Source organism: Trichoderma ghanense (assembly GCF_004382785.1).
Source record: "Trichoderma ghanense strain CCMA-1212 chromosome Unknown scaffold_1, whole genome shotgun sequence".
NCBI classification, from domain to species: Eukaryota; Fungi; Ascomycota; class Sordariomycetes; order Hypocreales; family Hypocreaceae; genus Trichoderma; species Trichoderma ghanense.
Window position 1 is genome coordinate 1,579,851 of NW_027395664.1, and position 17,814 is coordinate 1,597,664.

At 53.6% G+C, this 17,814-nt stretch overlaps 5 protein-coding genes across 5 annotated transcripts; 4 read left to right on the forward strand and 1 right to left on the reverse strand.

Annotated features, from left to right (window-relative positions):
- Positions 1–554: 554 nt before the first annotated feature.
- On the forward strand, positions 555–3,298 carry CCMA1212_001896 (uncharacterized protein; the record flags this gene model as incomplete). Its single annotated transcript, XM_073699304.1, has 2 exons — positions 555–1,292; positions 1,358–3,298. 2 exons carry the CDS (start codon positions 555–557, stop codon positions 3,296–3,298), a joined length of 2,679 nt encoding a protein of 892 aa, XP_073562317.1.
- Positions 3,299–4,652: 1,354 nt separating this feature from the next.
- CCMA1212_001897 (uncharacterized protein) lies at positions 4,653–5,177 on the forward strand (the record flags this gene model as incomplete). Its single annotated transcript, XM_073699305.1, has 1 exon — positions 4,653–5,177. One exon carries the CDS (start codon positions 4,653–4,655, stop codon positions 5,175–5,177), a length of 525 nt encoding a protein of 174 aa, XP_073562318.1.
- Positions 5,178–5,760: 583 nt separating this feature from the next.
- Positions 5,761–7,116, reverse strand: CCMA1212_001898 (GPN-loop GTPase 3; the record flags this gene model as incomplete). Its single annotated transcript, XM_073699306.1, has 2 exons — positions 5,761–6,618; positions 7,069–7,116. 2 exons carry the CDS (start codon positions 7,114–7,116, stop codon positions 5,761–5,763), a joined length of 906 nt encoding a protein of 301 aa, XP_073562323.1.
- Positions 7,117–7,876: 760 nt separating this feature from the next.
- Positions 7,877–8,218, forward strand: CCMA1212_001899 (uncharacterized protein; the record flags this gene model as incomplete). Its single annotated transcript, XM_073699307.1, has 1 exon — positions 7,877–8,218. One exon carries the CDS (start codon positions 7,877–7,879, stop codon positions 8,216–8,218), a length of 342 nt encoding a protein of 113 aa, XP_073562324.1.
- A 637-nt stretch (positions 8,219–8,855) lies between these two features.
- On the forward strand, positions 8,856–10,128 carry CCMA1212_001900 (uncharacterized protein; the record flags this gene model as incomplete). The annotated part of the gene is made up of 2 exons (XM_073699308.1): positions 8,856–8,903; positions 9,001–10,128. The coding sequence occupies 2 exons, from the start codon at positions 8,856–8,858 to the stop codon at positions 10,126–10,128; spliced, it is 1,176 nt and encodes a 391-aa protein (XP_073561906.1).
- Positions 10,129–17,814: the final 7,686 nt, after the last annotated feature.

Below are 17,814 nucleotides of genomic sequence, written 5' to 3' on the forward strand. Positions count from 1 at the left end.
CCCCTGTTCTGCTGTGTCTCTTCCGCTGCTGCCACGTTCTTCTCTTGCTCGCCTCGGCGCTGCGATCCGCAGAAATAGAAACAACCGATCCTGATACCTGATTTTAATTTACTCGTACCCCAGGCTCAGGCTCAGGCTCAGGCTCTGAAGCTTTCCCCGAAATCCTGTCGCCCGATCCACTGTCGCTCCTTTCTTGTCTTCGTGGCGCGCCCGATCGATCTCGCATAGTTTTGAATATCACACGCCCCTTGCCTTCGTTTCTTACACATCTTCCTTTCCCTCTTCTTGCGCAGACACAAGCAACGATCATACGCTCCAGCTGCGGCCCTCCAAGCTCTCTTCTCCGTTACCGCTTTTTTTGGTCCTCTGTATGCGACTTGTTGGGCGCTTGGACCGCAGGGTTTCCGCATCTGCCTTGTCCCGGAGCTCGCAAGGATAAAGAGGGCAAAGGGGACCAGACAGACGAGCACAGCTGAAGTAGCAGCAGCAGCAGCAGCAGCAGCAGCCTTTCCGCCCTCGAGCCTCCCTTACGGCTACGCTGAGCCGCCGTGACGATGCCGTCCATTGCCACGAATCGCTATGACAACCAGCAGGAGGCTCGCGGCATGGCGGTTCCGTACCCCCAGCCTGCGTCGCCCACCTTGACCAACCCAGACATGATTCTGCCCGACTACGACGGCCCCGATCCGTACGACAGCCGGCCGTCCACGGGCCCGTCGCTGTGGAATAGCGGCCACCATATCGAGGACGGCTTCCAGTTCGGCCAGGAGTTCCACGCCAACCCCGACCCTCTGTCTACGCGCATCATCTACGGCAATGGCACCATGCTTTCGGACATTGGCGAGGTCACCGAGGTGGAGAGCGTCGTTGGCCCGGTGCCCTCGCGGAATGCCTCCAAGCGCTCAACCCACAGCTCGGGCGACGAGGGCCCCTTTCGAGCGTCGCTGACGACGGGCAACAAGTTCATCCAGCAGCGCCTCCAGCAGCAGCGCCAGCGCCAGCACCAGCACAGGCACGGCGAGCGCAGAATGTCGACCGAGTCCACCAGCACAGTCGGCACGCACGACGGCGGCGCCTTTGTCGACTTTGACGACACGGCCAGCCAGGGAGGGGACAGCATCTTTCAAGGCGACGACGAGGAAAGCTTGGCGTCTGCCTACGTCGAAGGAACAGCCGTCGCACACCACCTGCGCGCTTACGATCCCATGACCGTGAGGAGATTGAGCGACGACGGAGCTGCCCTGAGCCAGCGGGCAGAGCAGATCTTGGCCAACGCCAAAGCGAGATTAACGGTAAGCTCAGCATGAGCAGCGTTGCTCTTTTCTGTGAGCGTGAGCGAGAACTGACAAATGTGCAGCACATGGAGGACAATCTTACTCGAGCGAGAACCTTCAGTTACTCTTCCGTATCGGATACATCAACTCCATCACCAACCACGACGAGGGCTCCTACGTCCCTTCGCAGGTCGGGTATCACGCCCTCTCCGACGAACCCCTCAAAAGCCACAAAGGAGAACGGAGCCGCCCTTGGAGCCTCTGCTGGGGCACAACAGTTGTCGAGCTATCCCCAACGCTCTGCGAGTGCCCTCGGTTCTGCGGGTGGCTATCGGCGGCCCCTGCCCACATCTAGAAGTATGGACGGTCTGGGCAGCGCGTCAGCCCAAGGTGCCCATGGCCACTTTCAGTACTATCAGCTGGACCACAGTTTGGAGACTCTGGGCGAAAACGGAAATGCGGCTGGCATAGACGGGAAGCGGAACGGTTCACGGACAACCACCTTGGCGAGTCCCACGAAGGGCGGCTTTTCCGACTTCGGGCTGACTCGATCCGCCTCGGCGTCGCAGATGCGTGATCTGCAATATCAGCTAAAGGGCTTGAAGGGGAAGATTTCGAGCTTGAAGGAACAAGCACGAGCAGACAGCATGAGGCGTCGCAGTCTTCAAAGCCTCCGCATGCCGAGCCCTTTTACCAATGCCACCTGGGATCCGGCCCAAGCAGAGTCTCATGGTGCCCATAGCAGCAGTGATGAGTACTCCTACGGCAACACGGATACGAGCGATAGTGACCATAACCAGAAGCAAGTCGAGCATGTGGCTGAAGTGATTGAAGAAGTGGAGGAGGAAGAGGAAGAGGAAGAGGAGGAGGAGGGGGAGGAGGAGGAGGAGGTGCTGGCGAAGGAAGAGGAAGAAAGCGGAGACGGAGAGGGAGAGGGAGAGCTGGATGAGGGCGTCAGGGTGCACTACGAGTATCCGCAGACGCCCGAGCCGCAGGAGGACTATGAAGATGACCCCGAAGAAAGTGAAACTCCCAAGGGCCGGGCCCTGGCCAGCCCGCTGGAAACGAGCCAGCAGGCAGCAACCAACGGCATTCGCGGCTCTTCACCGGCCGAGAGCGTTGCTACCGAGTACACCGAAGCCGAGTCGAGCCCCCAGCCCCCCCGAGATGGCTACGGCAGCGAGAGCGAAGAGTCGCTGTATCACGAACCCTTCGAGGGGCCCATCTCCCACGAGGATCGCGAAGACGTCTTTGATTACGAGCACTCCTTCCTCTACTCTTCTATACCCGCGGGTGGGCGACGACTGCGCTCGGAAAGCGTCAGCTCCGCGAGCTCGGCGGAAACCGCTCGTGGCCCAACGTTGTCTCACAAGCGGAGCGCCAGTTCGGACTCGACCAGTTCTGTAGATACGTTTGCCACGGCCAACGAGAAAATCGTGAGTCGCAGTTCAACCGCACTGTCCGGGTACAGGGTGTATACAGCAGCCGATCTGTTCAAGGATGCTCGTCACAAGCACGCAAGCTCGTTCCGAGGCTCTTCGACCGACAGCGATCGAACTGCTCCCAACCAAGGGGCGCATCAGCGGAGCAGCACGGCGTCCATGGTTCGGCCGGTGAGCAACGCCTCGACCAGGTCTATGCACCGACCCTCCCATTCGTCATTTGAGTCTGTCGGGACGAACCGGAGCTTTCCACTCGTCAACAAGGCCAAGCTCAACGGCGGTATCTTGACGCCTGGCGGCTCTCCTGATCAGGCCAGCAAGCGACTCAGAGACTCGCTTCTGACTGATGCCTCGAGCCTTTACTCGCAAAGCAGCAGCAACGGCCGAGGCGGACAGTCACCGGCGCTTCAGGTTCTGTCAAAGGACGTCCAGCAGACGGTGGAACGAGTGGTGGCCAGCTTGGGCAAGTGTGTGCTGGCGTTGGGCGAAGCGGACGGAACCCATCCCGGCGGTCATGAGCTGTACAAGCGGAGGATCGAGGCAGCCCTGCGTGTCCTTGACGGAGAGGTTGAGATTCCTTGAGCAGATGGAACTTGCGGTGGAATGTCGTTTGAGGCCTTGGAATATGCCGGCTGTGGATCAACAAAGAGCTGAGCAGAAAGGCGTACTGCCTAATACTGGGGGAGATGGAGCGGTGGAGGCAGGGGAAGTGGACAAACTATGACTTTAATGCCGTCCGACGTTTTTCTTCCCAAGGCGCGGATGGCCTACCCTTCGATACCCTTTTCTTTCATTATCAAATTCCTTATGTACTTGATTGCTTTTCCTTGGTCCCAGCGCTTTGCGAGACTTGACATGTCCGTCGAGCGGTTTCCTCTTGTTTGCTTTGGGGGGGCGATGGCTTGGCTTGTTTTGCTGACATGAATTGGGCGACGATGACACGACAGCGGCGGAAGGGTTTTCTGTCTTCTTTAAACCAGTAGCTTGGGCTAGCATGTAGAAATGAAGACGTGTTGAGTAAGGTATGCGATGTTTTATGCGTCTTTTGCATTGTTCGACAGAGCCATGAAGACTCCTTTGTAGAGCTGCAGTATGGTGGAGAGACGGCGTTTAGGCGCTTATAAGAGCATCACATGTAAACGGGGGGCTTGCCAGTATGGGCGAGAAAAAATGGGCTCGATTCACGCCATTTGCGGCGGGCTTCAAACAGAGATGGAGAGCGGGGTCCTCGAGCCCTCGAGCAAGCACCAGAGGAAGACAACAAGCAGCCCAACAATTGCAAGCTGATGTACATAAAACAGAGCCGTGACGAGCAAATCCGAAGTTGAAGACGACCAAATAAAACCCTAGAATAACAGACAGTAAAAATTGCTAGTAAGCCCACCAACGAAAAAACAACTGCCTACTATTAGGTACCTACCTATCCGCGGCACTTTATCTTATCGCGAGACCCCTTGCACAACGAAACCCCCCCCCCGTTCTATCGAAACTTTGTTTTGTTTCGTCCACATGATCGCAGCAACCTATCCTTTTTCTTCTTTTCTTTTTTTTCGCTTACATTACCTTAACCTTGCCCCAACCAGACAATCAGGATAACACCATCTCGCATCCCCATCGCACGTTTGCGCAAAAAGGATTCTATTGGTGTTTGTTTTTTTTGCTGCTGTGGATTTCGTCGGACGCGCTTTTGTTGTCGCGGTGCTTGTTTGATCGATAACAGACTCGGAGGAGGATCATATTGTTCCTTCTGACGAGGAAGCTGTTCCAACGTATCGACTTGACGAAACGAAAGGGTCTGCGGGATCTCGACGGCATTCTTGCGCTTCTTTATCGCGAACACGAAGGGGTAGCGACGACACACACACACATATATATATACACGCCCAGCGACCCCATCACCAAGCGACCCTCCAAAGAAAAACATCATCAACAAACCATGGACGAGACCCTCGCAACGCAACTCTTAACCTCCCTCCTCCCCCCCAACATCGCAACCCTCATCCAAACCCACATCCTCTCCCCCTCATCCCCCCTCCAGACCCTCAAGCGCCACCTCCTCCTCCAAGCCGCCCACCTCCAGCCCCTCGCCGACCGCCTCCTCGACAAGCTCTCCTCCCACCAGGCCGCCCTCGACGTGCTCCTCCCGCTCGCCACCGTCGTCGCGACCGTCGTCGTGCTCAACTGGATCCGCCGCCTCGTCCTCTGGTGGACGCGGCTCGTCTTTCGGGCGTTTTTTTGGGCGATGGTCGCGCTGTTCGTCGCGTGGGTGTGGAATCGGGGCTTTTTGGAGAGTGCCAGGGACGCGGCTGTTTTGGGGGCCAAAGTTGCGGGTTATGTTGCCGTGTTAAAGGACGTTTGGGTGGATGAGTATAAGAGGTATGAGGGGCAGCAGGCGAGTGGCAAGTGGGATGAGTATTCGGCGAGGAGGAGTGGTGGTGGGATGTATGAGCAGAGACGGTGATGGGAGGAGGATGGGCTGGGGTTATTATGGTTCGGTGATAAGGGGGGGGGGTGAATGAGGGGGGAAAAGCGATTAGCGACGAGCGAGAGGGAGGAGGAGGAAAACACAAGGGTGATATGGCGTTTAAGACACGACATCACGATGTATGGATGTATGGGATGTATGATGCCTTGGGAATCATGGGGGAATTACTACGTCAAAGCCTGGGAAGCATACGATAACGTTTACCGGAACTTTTGTAACTTGTATTGTTTTGGATGCATGAATGAATCATTTTTTTTTTCCTTTTTAAATAGTTCCGTTTGGAGCTCAACGGATCAGTTACGAGAACCGGAGCCAAATGGACGACTTTTTGCTCCCTGTCCTATTATTCAAACCTCCCAAAACGCCGTCGCTATGCATTTTTTTCCCTGCCAACCGGTAAACCAACCGATAGATCGCCCGTTACATCTCTGTTCTTGACCAGTTCGGTGCCCTTTTCGCTTCAAGTTTTCCCATTGCCAAAGCAGAACATTCTGCAGTCTTCCTTTTCTTGTTCCTTTTCTTCCTTGTTTTCGTTCCCTTGTACCGTACTTTCTCTCGTCTAGTCCTCCTCCTCGTCGTACTCTCGCTCGTCGTCAGGCTCCTTTGGATCCTGCGCTTCGTGGTACTGGATACAATCGTCAATGTGGCTGAGGATCCCCGCAACGCTATCCTCATTCGTCACGTCCAGCCGGAGATAGTTGACCATGCTAAAGCTCTCAATCAGCCCGGCCACGGCTCTGTTGAGGCGGCGGAAGCTGGCGCCCTTCATCACCTGGCTCTTCTCGTCGGGCGGGACGGATTCGTCGTCCTCCCCCTCGGGCCCTTCTGTTATCCTCCTGCTGCGCTCCAGGGGGTCGTCGTCCAAGAGCGCAACGTCGGGTGTGATGAAGCGCTTCAGGTCCTTCTTCTTGACCTGGTCCTTGATCAGGTCCATCTTGGACAGCACGTTGATGTGGGGGATCTCGAGCATGAGCATGGCGCTCATGGCGCTGAGCGTGCCGGCAAAGTACTTGGCCCGGTCGACGACGAACGTGGCCTCGAGGAGGTAGACGGCGGCAAGGCGGATGTCGAGAGCTCCCGACTGCGTCAGGAACTTGACCAGCCTCGGCAGAATGGGAATGTGCGTGTATAGCTCGATCTGGCCGGGCATGTCGATGATGATGAGGTATTCCTCGGTGAGCGAGTCCAGTGCTTCCGTCAGCCAGTCGAGGTTTTCCATGAGGAACTCGAAGCAGTAGATGAGGCCGCCGTTGGGCCCCAGACCCAGCTCCTCCATGGCATCTTGCAGGGAGATGAGCTCCTTGATGTCGAGGTCGGGCTGGTGCTCAAAGGACTCGGCGGCGGGGTCGAGGTTGATGTAGAAGGCCGAGCGGCGGTTGAGCTGCAGGTGGGTGATGAGGGCAGCGCAAAACGTGGACTAGATGGCAGTTGCGTAAGTCAGTTGTCTCGAGTCTCTGGTGTAGCATTCGTTCGCAACGCCGTTGGAATGGGTATATCGATGGCGGAAGCATCGCAAAAGCACATCATCGCACGTCATATCATCGCTGAGCCTGTACCCTTATCGCAGCTCGAGCAAGGGAAGAGGACGCCCTGCGCTTTGTGTTTCACCGGCCGGGATAAGGATCGGAGGGATTCCCGTATCGACAACGGATGACAAGCATCGGCATCAGCAGCAGCGTCATCCGCATCAGCACAGCTTCGGACATCGGCATTCGTGAACCACCAGCATCAAGGCACTCTCATCTCCTCTTTCCACCAGACAAAAGCGCCCATAAGGAGCACAGCCAAAGCACATATAACGATGAAGACGAAGACGATGCTGGAGAAGAAGAAAAAGAAAAAAAAAAAAAGAAGAGGCTCGCCATACCTTGCCCGCCCCCGCGGGGCCCATGATCATGGCGCCGAACTTGCTCATGGTGTGCAGCTGCTGGCTGTCTTACACACCATATATCTATATCCCTCGGAGAGCGTAGGGCCGGTTCTGGATGCACTATTTGACAAGGATCGCGGCGATATCCTTGGTTGTCTTTGCCAGGCTTTGTTTGGGTAGGTCGAGGAGAAATGCTGGTGGATTGTCGGCGCCGAAGAAAAAAAAAGAAAAAAAAAAAGAATTATTACGTAGGCAAAGCTCCAAGGCCCAACCGAGCTAAGATCGAAGCTTTTTGCGCATCTGATTGTGTCGTTTTGGGTTTGGCGCGATTGCAAACCGCCAGGTGGGAAAGGTGGGGTCCTCTACTAAGGAAAAAGAGAGGGAAGGAGCCGAAAAGTGTACGTTGCGAGTTGTAAACGGTCAGGGTCCTCCGTGGAAGGGATAAGAAACATTGAAAGAGGTCCCGGATGGGGGCCGCAGCACATGCACGTTGCAGCAGCCCAGCAGTCAGATTCGTCGGCGGTCGGCGGTAAAAGGCCGCCTCTTGGCTGTGACTGCAAGCTGGTGAGACGGCAGCGGTTGCAGGGGCCGCAGGAAATGGGTACACGATGCTCGGAGTTGGACAACCTGCGCCCGGGATGGACTGCGTTCCGTGTCCGGTGAGGCTTGTAAGAAGGACCTTGACTGCCGGTACAGGATATTACTGACCTGGACTGACTCACCTTCAATGCCATGCTTTCCTTTCCAAAGCAGTCGCTGCGCAGCATCAAATGGCGGGCTGGCGCAAGATGGCGCAATTTCTGCCATGCACCGCATGCTAGGCCGCCATAGAGGGGTACCTGGCCGCCACGCGCGAGACTGTTCGCGCAACAGGTCGCTCTCTAACGCACGCCATCCCAGGTACGCGTGTTGGGCGGTCCGTTTCTGGTTAGCGCCGTCTCTGGCTCCGAGTGGGAGTCACACCAATCCTGCGTGGAAATTGGCACATGGCAGCCTATCACGGCATTGGATTGTCGGATTCGCATTGTCCTACCACACAAGTACACTCATGGCAGTAGGAATCCCTAGATATTACTTCGCGTCTTTTATAGCATGTGTCATTGAATCCTGTCTGGAAAATGACAGCAACAGAAGAGGGAGAGAGTAGTTCGGACTATTATTGACGGCCGTGTCGCGATGCGCGGATAATTCCTAGGCCAACTCGTCGCAACACCAGCGGTTGCGGTAATTTGTTCAGAGAGACAAACACACCCCAGCACTCAGTATTCGGGTTCCGTCCCCCAGCTTCGCTCCTCAAGGAACCCCAACACAACAAAATACATACTTAGGCATGACGACCAGGGACTCCGTAGGTACCGTCTGTCGTCTTCCTTTCTCCGGCGCGGCAAGCGGGGTGACCTGCCGTCACATGCAGAACCAGCAGCGATCCCTTGTACCCCGCGGTGCGAATACGAGGCGCAATTGGTGCGTTTTACCCGCGTCGCAAGATAGTGCTAATTTTTTTTCTTTTCGTCTCCCAGTTTTTATCTTATCCATGCCGTGCTTGGCCGCCCCTCTCCGACCGACCGTCGGGCCTAAATAAAAAGTCCAGGCCATCGCCAATTTTTTTCTCTCACCCTTTTTCCTTCCTCTCCAGCAATTCCTCGTCCTTCTTCTGCCAGCTCGCCTCCTCTCGCCTCCCCTCTCGAGCGATTGTCTGTCCTCTTGTGCCTTGTTGATTCTATTCGTCTTCTTCTTCTTCTCTCTCTTCTTCATCTACCCCTCCATCTCACACAACCGCCACAATGTCTACTCCCAACGGCGTCGCCAAGGCGGACACTTTCCTCTTCACCGTAAGCCGTCCCTTCCCCTCTCCCTTTTCTGGAGCAGCTCTCTCTGCCAATTGGCCTTGCAAAGTCACAACGTTCAGCCGCTGACTTGCTCCTCCAGTCCGAGTCCGTCGGTGAGGGTCACCCCGACAAGATCGCCGATCAGGTCTCCGATGCCATCCTCGATGCCTGTCTCGCCGAGGACCCCCTCTCCAAGGTTGCTTGCGAGACGGCCACCAAGACCGGCATGGTCATGGTCTTTGGTGAAATCAGCACCAACGCCAAGCTGGACTACCAGAAGATTGTCCGCAACACCATCAAGGACATCGGCTATGACGATTCCGACAAGGGCTTCGACTACAAGACGCTCAACCTGCTGGTCGCCATTGAGCAGCAGTCCCCTGATATCGCTCAGGGTCTCCACCTCGACCAGGCCCTCGAGAGCCTCGGTGCCGGTGACCAGGGCATCATGTTCGGCTATGCCACCGACGAGACCCCCGAGCTCTTCCCCCTGACCCTGCAGCTTGCCCACAAGCTCAACGCTGCCATGGCTGCTGCTCGCCGTGACGGCACCCTGCCCTGGCTGCGTCCCGACACCAAGACCCAGGTCACCGTTGAGTACAAGCACGACAACGGCGCCGTGGTCCCTCTCCGCGTCGACACCGTCGTCGTCTCTGCCCAGCACTCCGCCGACATCACCACCGAGGAGCTCCGCAAGGAGATCCTTGAGAAGATCATCAAGACCACCATCCCCGCCAAGTACCTTGATGACAAGACCATCTACCACATCCAGCCCTCTGGCCTCTTCATCATTGGTGGCCCCCAGGGTGACGCCGGTCTGACCGGCCGCAAGATCATCGTCGACACCTACGGTGGCTGGGGTGCTCACGGTGGTGGTGCCTTCTCCGGCAAGGACTTCTCCAAGGTCGACCGATCCGCCGCCTACGTCGCCCGATGGATTGCCAAGTCCCTGGTCGCTGCCGGCCTCGCCCGCCGTGCCCTCGTCCAGCTCTCGTACGCCATTGGTGTTGCTGAGCCCCTGTCCATCTACGTCGACACCTACGGCACCTCGGACAAGACCTCTGACGAGCTTGTCAAGATCATCCGCGACAACTTTGACCTCCGTCCCGGTGTCATTGTCCGCGAGCTGAACCTGACTCGCCCCATCTACCTCCAGACTGCCAAGAACGGCCACTTCGGCACCAACCAGTCCTTCACCTGGGAGCAGCCCAAGCCGCTCAAGTTCTAAGCGGCAGCTGAGACTTCTGCACGCGGAGTATTCAACAATTCTCTGCCATCTTGATTCACGAAATGATGTGTTTCTTTCCAAAACATGTCGATTTTTCATCAGGCACATATAAGGCGGCGTAACGGTTCTCAACGAAACCTGAGGGCTTTCACCATTCGGATTCATGGGAAAGCGAGGCGGTTTCCGGCGTAAATTTCTTTTTTCTTGTCGATCAAAAAAAGAAGATGCGTATTTCTTTGTCATCTTTACATATACCAAGGGTCTTTGGGGGATCAACGGAGGGGGGCGTCTTTCAACAAAGACAAAAGTCTGGGATTATTTGCATAGACAGCAACAGGGTCACGTCTGCAAAGGAACGGTTACATGCACACACTTATGAGCTACGCTAATGATGGGTATACAACAAGAGCTGCACACCGGCGTTTTCGGGAACCAAGAAGAAGTTCAACATCTTTCTTCCCGAGTTCTCTTGACCGAGCTGCTGAACATGCAAAGTCAGTTGTCGGGGTTGGAACAGGAGAAAGCCGGTCTATCGGGCACAGAGTCTCGAGAGTTTTTAGCTATTTAGATAGAAGACTTGATAATAGACAGCCCGATGCCAAGGCATGCTATATCGTGGTCTTTGTGATTTATTTCCCTTTGTTTTAGCTGACCAAGAGATCAACTGTTGTGTTATGTGGCCTTCTGATTGCACAAGGCCATGAGTCAGATGGTTGCGATCGCCGACAGTCCATCAGACATTCCGCGCATCCTTACGCTGACTGCGTCAAAGACGGTATCGGAATCCTACTTGCAACATTACTCCGTACCTTGTCGCGAAGCGTCTTACATACATTACAGCTGGAGCAGAAAAATCGCCGAATGGGTTACAGCGCATCCACGAACCGCATGCTTGATTACTCCGTACGAAGTGCATTGTGCAACAAAATGGGAAAGGAGCTGGCAGATTACACGCCAAGAACATTACGCCGAGAAAGGGCATTGTTGCGTTTTTGTATACTGGGAGATTGGGGGAGGTTTTATCAGAGATAGGTGATGAGTCAGTGTGCGAGTACTCAAGGTAGATATGGCGTGCTGGGTTTGCTTGACAATGGGTTGAGAGTGAGACAATGGAGGAGTATGTGTGGCTGACGGAGGATGTAGTGCCTTTGGAGGATATTATGATGCTTTCATCCGTAAAGTTGGCAGTTGGGGAGATGTACGGAGTGATTTGGTGTTGCTTGACAATAACACTGCTTTTGCTTGTTCCCACGACGATGCCATGATTGCAGTCGTGGCAAGACAAAAAAGAGCTGATTATGCAAGGGTGATCCCAACACCTCTGATCGGACTTGTAGGGAAAGCTGACTGACTCACAGTCGCTGTTGATGTGATATATGGTCTTGTTTACCCCATATTTCGATCAGGTCCCAAGATGGGAGATATAAAAAAAGAAAAAAAGGGACCAGGATCGGACGAAACGACCCTGGATCTTACGTGAGACCTGAAGTACATGCATCCCTATTCTCGACCTTGCAGTTCCCACCATCACACACACATAAGGTATCACTGTTTAGTATGTGTACCTTTTCGAATCCTTCGAGGCCTTTTACTTTGTACTACGGGGAATGTTCCTTACGGAAACTGATTCGCGGAGTACGGAGTATCTTCCACGGAGGTGAAAAGAAAAACGAAACGAAAAAAATAAATAAATAAAAATAAATAAATAAATAAAAGGAAATAAAAAATAAAAAATAAAAAATGCACGGATGCCTACCCATGTAACATCACACGATCTGATAAAAAAAAACCCTAGAACATGGCAAACCCACGCGAGCAATGCACGGCACATGCCCTTTCAGATCTCATCTCGCTTTCGGAATGATGCTTTGCGTGCTTTGACAGTTTGTCCCTCTGGCATTTGAACTTTCAATGTTGCGGGGTGGATGCTGCAGCAAGCAAGCAACGCACATGGGCATCAAAAGCATTGTATGGTAGATCTGTTTGCTTTTCGGTGTTGTGTTCCTCATACGGCAAGTCCTGTCTTGTGCCTTGATGATGCAAGGAGGGTGTGCGAGATGCTTGCAGTGCAAAAAGTGGTATGTACGTGTGTATGTTTTGAAGCATGGAGGCTTGAATAGGGGGGAGTGAAAGAGACGCACGGATACTTCCTCATATAGTTGTAGCTGTTGGATGTTCAATGGATCGTAAAACTACCTTCCATACCACATATAACCATGATGTCAGTCCGTGCTCGAGAGGGCGTGGGCACAGGCATGGCCGGCCCATGTGGTCCTTGCGTAGATTGAAATTTTCTACTTCTCCTCCTCCTTCTGCTTCTTCTTTTTGTTCTTTCATTGTTGATCAGGTCTTCTCTATGTGTAGCCAATACTCCACTTTGTGTGTACGGGATTGAATCCCGCATTGTGGGAAGTTGTGAGCTGTCATAAATGGCTTGGAACGTATATGGGCTCATGATGCTGTGATGGCGTGGGTATGGATGTCATGAGGTACCCGAGATGGAGTATCAGCTGATGGCTTCAGAGCATATGGAATGCAACTCGGCTTTCGGGATGGAGGGCTACCGTATGCTGTTGGTGCAGGAGGAGATGGGATGCCGTACGAGGCCTTGTGTCGTTTGTTCATTGCGGAGGATCCAAGATGCAGTCTCCGACGGAGTTGAGTCTTCGTCAAGAGTAGCCGTGTCCGCTCGGGTTCTCCGTTTCCACCGTCACCAGGTATGTGGATAGACTGAGGGCCGTGACGGGAGGTACGTTGACGTCGTCAACTCTTGCCGTTCAGCTCCTCTGAATATTGATGCAAGTACAGGGCTTGCTCCAGAGTCAGGCACAGCACCACTCACGGATACAGAACTTCGCTGATTCGGAGACTGCCCACCCAAATCAAGCCATCGAGCCCTCTGAGCCCATCGCTCTTGATGCTCACTATGCAGCAATAGCCGTCAGTAAGAAAGCGTCATCACGAGATTGCTCCGCGGCATGCTTCAACAAAGCGGCGTCAGATCCACAACCGACGAGAACAGGTTCTTACGAGGGTGACGACGTAAATTTGTGCAATCATCATCCCCAGAACCTTGAACACGAACGCCGAATCATTACTTTGAACAGATGCACCGTGAGGAACCGATCACTTAATTACAATATTCAGTGATCTGGAGCAACACGAGAGCATAAGCGAACAGTTGGAGATTTCTTGGTTGGTCCCAGCTACCTATCAAATTGACAAGCAACTTTAACATTGTACAAGGAGATGGCAGACCGTCAGGTGGAGCCCTGCCTATTCGTATACATAGCATGAGTCGAGAGTAATATGGTTATCTGATAGCCCTAAAAGACTCTTCATCTCGCTTACCAGACATCTGCCTGAGCTGGTGAGCTGTTATATGGCCCAGGCGGCAGCTCATTGTGGTGAGTTCAATGAGTGGAGTAGGTGAAGGACAATGAAGCTGAACAAAAGCAACTTGCTCACTGGCCTTCTGATATATCCAGCAGATGGCCTCCTTGAATCCGTCAGCATTCCCCCTCCTGTAGGGTAGACTCTGCACGTTGAACGAAAGTAGAAATCGGCACCTGTTGGGCTCAGTCTCTGCAGCATATAGTTGGCCACGCGAAGATGGACTTGGCAGTCCCACAAGCATCATACACTCCTGACTAGACTGGTAACCTGTGTCCAGGTTGTGAGCCCTTCTACTGCACTTTTCTATTAGTATACTGTCTCCTGAGATTGGAGAATCAGGACCTGCATCCCCGGATACGCAGAGACTCGTCCAAGCTCACTTTCATTCGAGCACATTGAAGGGCTCATCGACCGAAGAGTGTTTCATCAGGCTTCTCTTAAAGTCCCAGCCGGATACGCCCATGCGGTGACTGACATTCACTCAGTTGAGAGAAGCAATTCCTGGTTGCCATCAGTCAGCCACATGTCTCAGACGACTCTTCTCCATCTCGCACCCGACACCCTTTCGTTCCAAGGGTGCTCTTCCTGGAGACCGCATCTTTAGATACCCAAAACGAGTATTAATTTCCCACCCTCTCGCCTCCACCACGAGTTGGGGCGTCATGCACCACGATGAAGTCCCAATCAGACACTAAAAATACCCAAGAAGCCCTCGTGTGAATACCGATCTTCTGGTTCCCGCCAGCCATCTCAACGACGACACGCGAAAGTCAAACACCCCCATCTCGTGCCATCCTTTGTCGGTAGCCAGTAGAAGGACAGTTCTCGCCGCCTAGCCTGTGGCTTGCACGAGTCCTCTAGTGAAGCCATAAATCGCCAGATGGAGGCGCGTAAGACTTACCCTTTATAGACATCAATCAATGGTCCATTGTCATGATGCCCCAGATCCCTGGGACAGCGCCCAGTGGCGGTGGCGCCCATTCCTGGGTAACATGGGGGACACAAAGGGTTACGATGCAACCCATATGCCGCTTTATCTGGCAAGAAGTAGAATCAGCCATCTCCAAGGGATTGGTAGGGGATGGGAGGGCTTGCCCATTCAAACCAAGATGGCGGGAAATGGCGTCTTTGTTCAGACTAAGACATCGTGAAGGTGCCCGACCAAACGACTGGGATGTGGAGGAGGAGGGAGGAGACGAAGCACGCGAGAAGGCCGAGGTGGCTGAGAGCTGCCTTGATGCTAAGCGGTAGCCTGCAGATCTGTCGCAACCCTCAAGTGGTGAATGAAGCTATCTCGAGTCGACAACAACGACGATCAGCTCGATCGTCGAGCCGGCCGAAACCCGACGGGGAATGTTTCCGCAGACCGATTCCCGCTCGGCCGGGGGGGGGGGCTATTGCGAACTCGGGAGGGCTCGAGATTATAGTCTTTTGCCCTCCTCCTTGTGATGCGATTCCACCCAGAGTGTATCTTCCCAGAAATGTTGAGACAAAAAGCCCCGGTACTGTCCCACGGTGTAGCAGATCATACCACAAAGTTCATCATGCCGGAGTCAATGGCACGGTTCTCTTCTTCTTCGCGTCTTCGCTGGACGGAACCTCCGAGGACGTGCGTTCTGCAGCTTCCCCACGTAAATAGTTGTCTCTTCTATTCACGCTCTGCTCTCTGTTCGTTGCAAGGTCCGCTTAAGCCCAATGAGGAATGCCATCTTCAGGCTGCGTCAGCTTCACCTTCAAGCATTGAAGTCATGATGATAATTGACCGTAGACTTGCATGAACTGGCGGCTGGCTTGGGCCTCTCCTGGACTGGAGAGGAGTCTACCCCATCTGTGTCCATCCTTCTGATTAGCCATTCACCAATCATCTAGGTAGAGGGAACAGGTTTCTCGCGTACGTACATTAGTCTTGCAGCCAAAGAGGGTCAAGCTGAAGTCCGGCATCATGGCATATCCCACAGCTGTGGTTGAAGGCGTTCTGTAGGACGCCTAATGCGAGCGCCTTTCCTCGTCCAGGGGAGCTGCTTCACGCCCTCTTAAGGAGATACACACCCCCTCGATCCCTGCATGTCCCTTGTTTATTCGCTCTCGTCTCATTCGTCTCTCATCGCCTTGTCAAGCCACCTCGTTGGCGGCAAGACTAAGCGGCACCAGCGCCAGGCCAACTAAACGACGGTGCGTCTCCTTTACCGTGGCTGCGGTGCTGGGAGGGGCGTCAAGCGCAACCAACTGCATGGAACTAAGGCTCAGCTAGCTGACAAAACCACCTTGATTGACTGATTGATGAATGGATGAATGAGTGAATGGGGAGTGAATGGGAGAATAGCGGATGACTGGATGACGAACCTTACCATGAAGCTTCTTGATCTGAAAGCTATCTCAGATGATGACGTGTCGGCCGGACATTTCCAATGCCGCGGACTGTCCATCCTCATGTCGACGCCATGTCCCAGCCGTTCGGCATTGTGCTTCCGCAGACCAGTGGCCATCTTTGAGAATGACGTCTGGTGCCTGTGAGTAAGAGAACTTGCAAACCAGTACGACGCCTTCGAGGCACCATTTCGCATCCAGCCTTTGCCCCTTTCGAGAAAAAAAGAAGGGAAATAAAAAATCGATCCCGCCGGCCCGGCAAATGCGGTGCGCGGCCCCCGCAAGCCGGATCAAGGGAAACGACGCCCCTTTATGGCCAGTGCATCGCAATTCTTGTGTTTTTCTCTTGTTTCTTTTCATCCATTGACATGCAAAGCCGCCAATAAGATGGAGAAAACGTAAAACAAGAGTAATACAAACGGCTAGATGAGTATTTCTCCGACCGCGATGATCCGTGAGAGCGGCCATGGGCGACGCTGGGCTTGTGCGTGGGACAAGAATACTAAGGGCTGCTGCGATTCGAGATCTGAGAGCGGCTATGTAATGCACGAGTGCACTGACTGAGAGCTAGTATCTAGATCTCATTGTTGTCAAGAGACGATTGCTTCGGGAAGAGGGTCCGGAGTGGACGCCAGATCATGACGCAGATGGTGGCATGATGTTGTCGTCGTATGTCTCGATCCTCAACTTGCGGAAGAAAAGAGCAGCCGGTTAGCCATGGCACATGGGGAAGAAAAGGTGATACTTTCCACAGATGAATACCAGAGTACAGCCCATCAGAACAGTAATTCTCATCGTTTACCATCTTGCGTCAAGCACTGGTATGTAGGTAGATGCACATTTGATAAGACCAGCTGCAACTGGTCAGTGGATCCAATATCATGATACTCGAGGCTGCTGTCGGTGTTCCAAGAGGAGTCCTGCTATAGCCACTTCCATCATCATCATCATCGTCGCCAAGTTCCTTTTCTTCGTCGTGAAAAAAGAGGGAGAAGAAACGGCCCCATTCCAAGTGCTATTCATACCCACGCTATGGCCATGCTTGTTCCAACAACACCAAGCACAACCCTTTGCCGGACCACTTGCGACTAGCAAACTCGCACAATCGCAGAGTCTGCACCTCGAGGCTTTGGACAATATACCACATTGCAAGCGGCGACTAAGGAAGAAGAAGGAAAAATTGAATGCAAACAGTCAGCAAGGCCCTCTGCCCGCTTGCATATCCACCTCATCCATTCAACAAGCCATCACGGCGAAGCAGAGGAAAAGGCACAACAGTGGTGGAGAATAGCATTGCGGGGCAGATGCCATTCAATGAATACCCTCTCCTTCAAAATCCACAAAATCTGTGATATTCAGGTTCATTCTCGACAAACAGCTCAAGTTGCAACGCACAGCATGGACAAACCACAACGTTCGACGCAGGTCAAAGCGCGTCAAGCCATCAGGCGTCAATCACTGTATTATATCTTTCAATTCCTGTTGTCTCTTCCGGTTCCACATACCACGGTGCACATAGACAGCTTTCCTCGCCTGTTTGTGTCTGATATTGTCCTGTGCTCTTCCATGTGGGATCGTGATGCAAGGGAGAAGGAGTGAGGTATGCAAAAACTGGGTATGCCAATTTGCTCGGTTTATTCATTCAGGACAACAATGCTCCGAAAGAAGCAAAACCATCGGGGCAAGGCAGTGGCAAACACGACAGTGACAATGATGGCGGTGGAGGAATGGGAGATTTTGTACATCTCTCACGGCATCAGATACCCGTGAGACAAGGACGTTGTCCACCTCGTGGTTCTTGCGCCGACGGAAGGAGATGATGTTAGTTGAATCAAAGACACAAAGATGAACTGGTGGGTGGTAGTAGTCGCTAGGGTACTCCTTGGTCGACGGGCAATAGGTCAACGCGGACCTCGAGGGCAT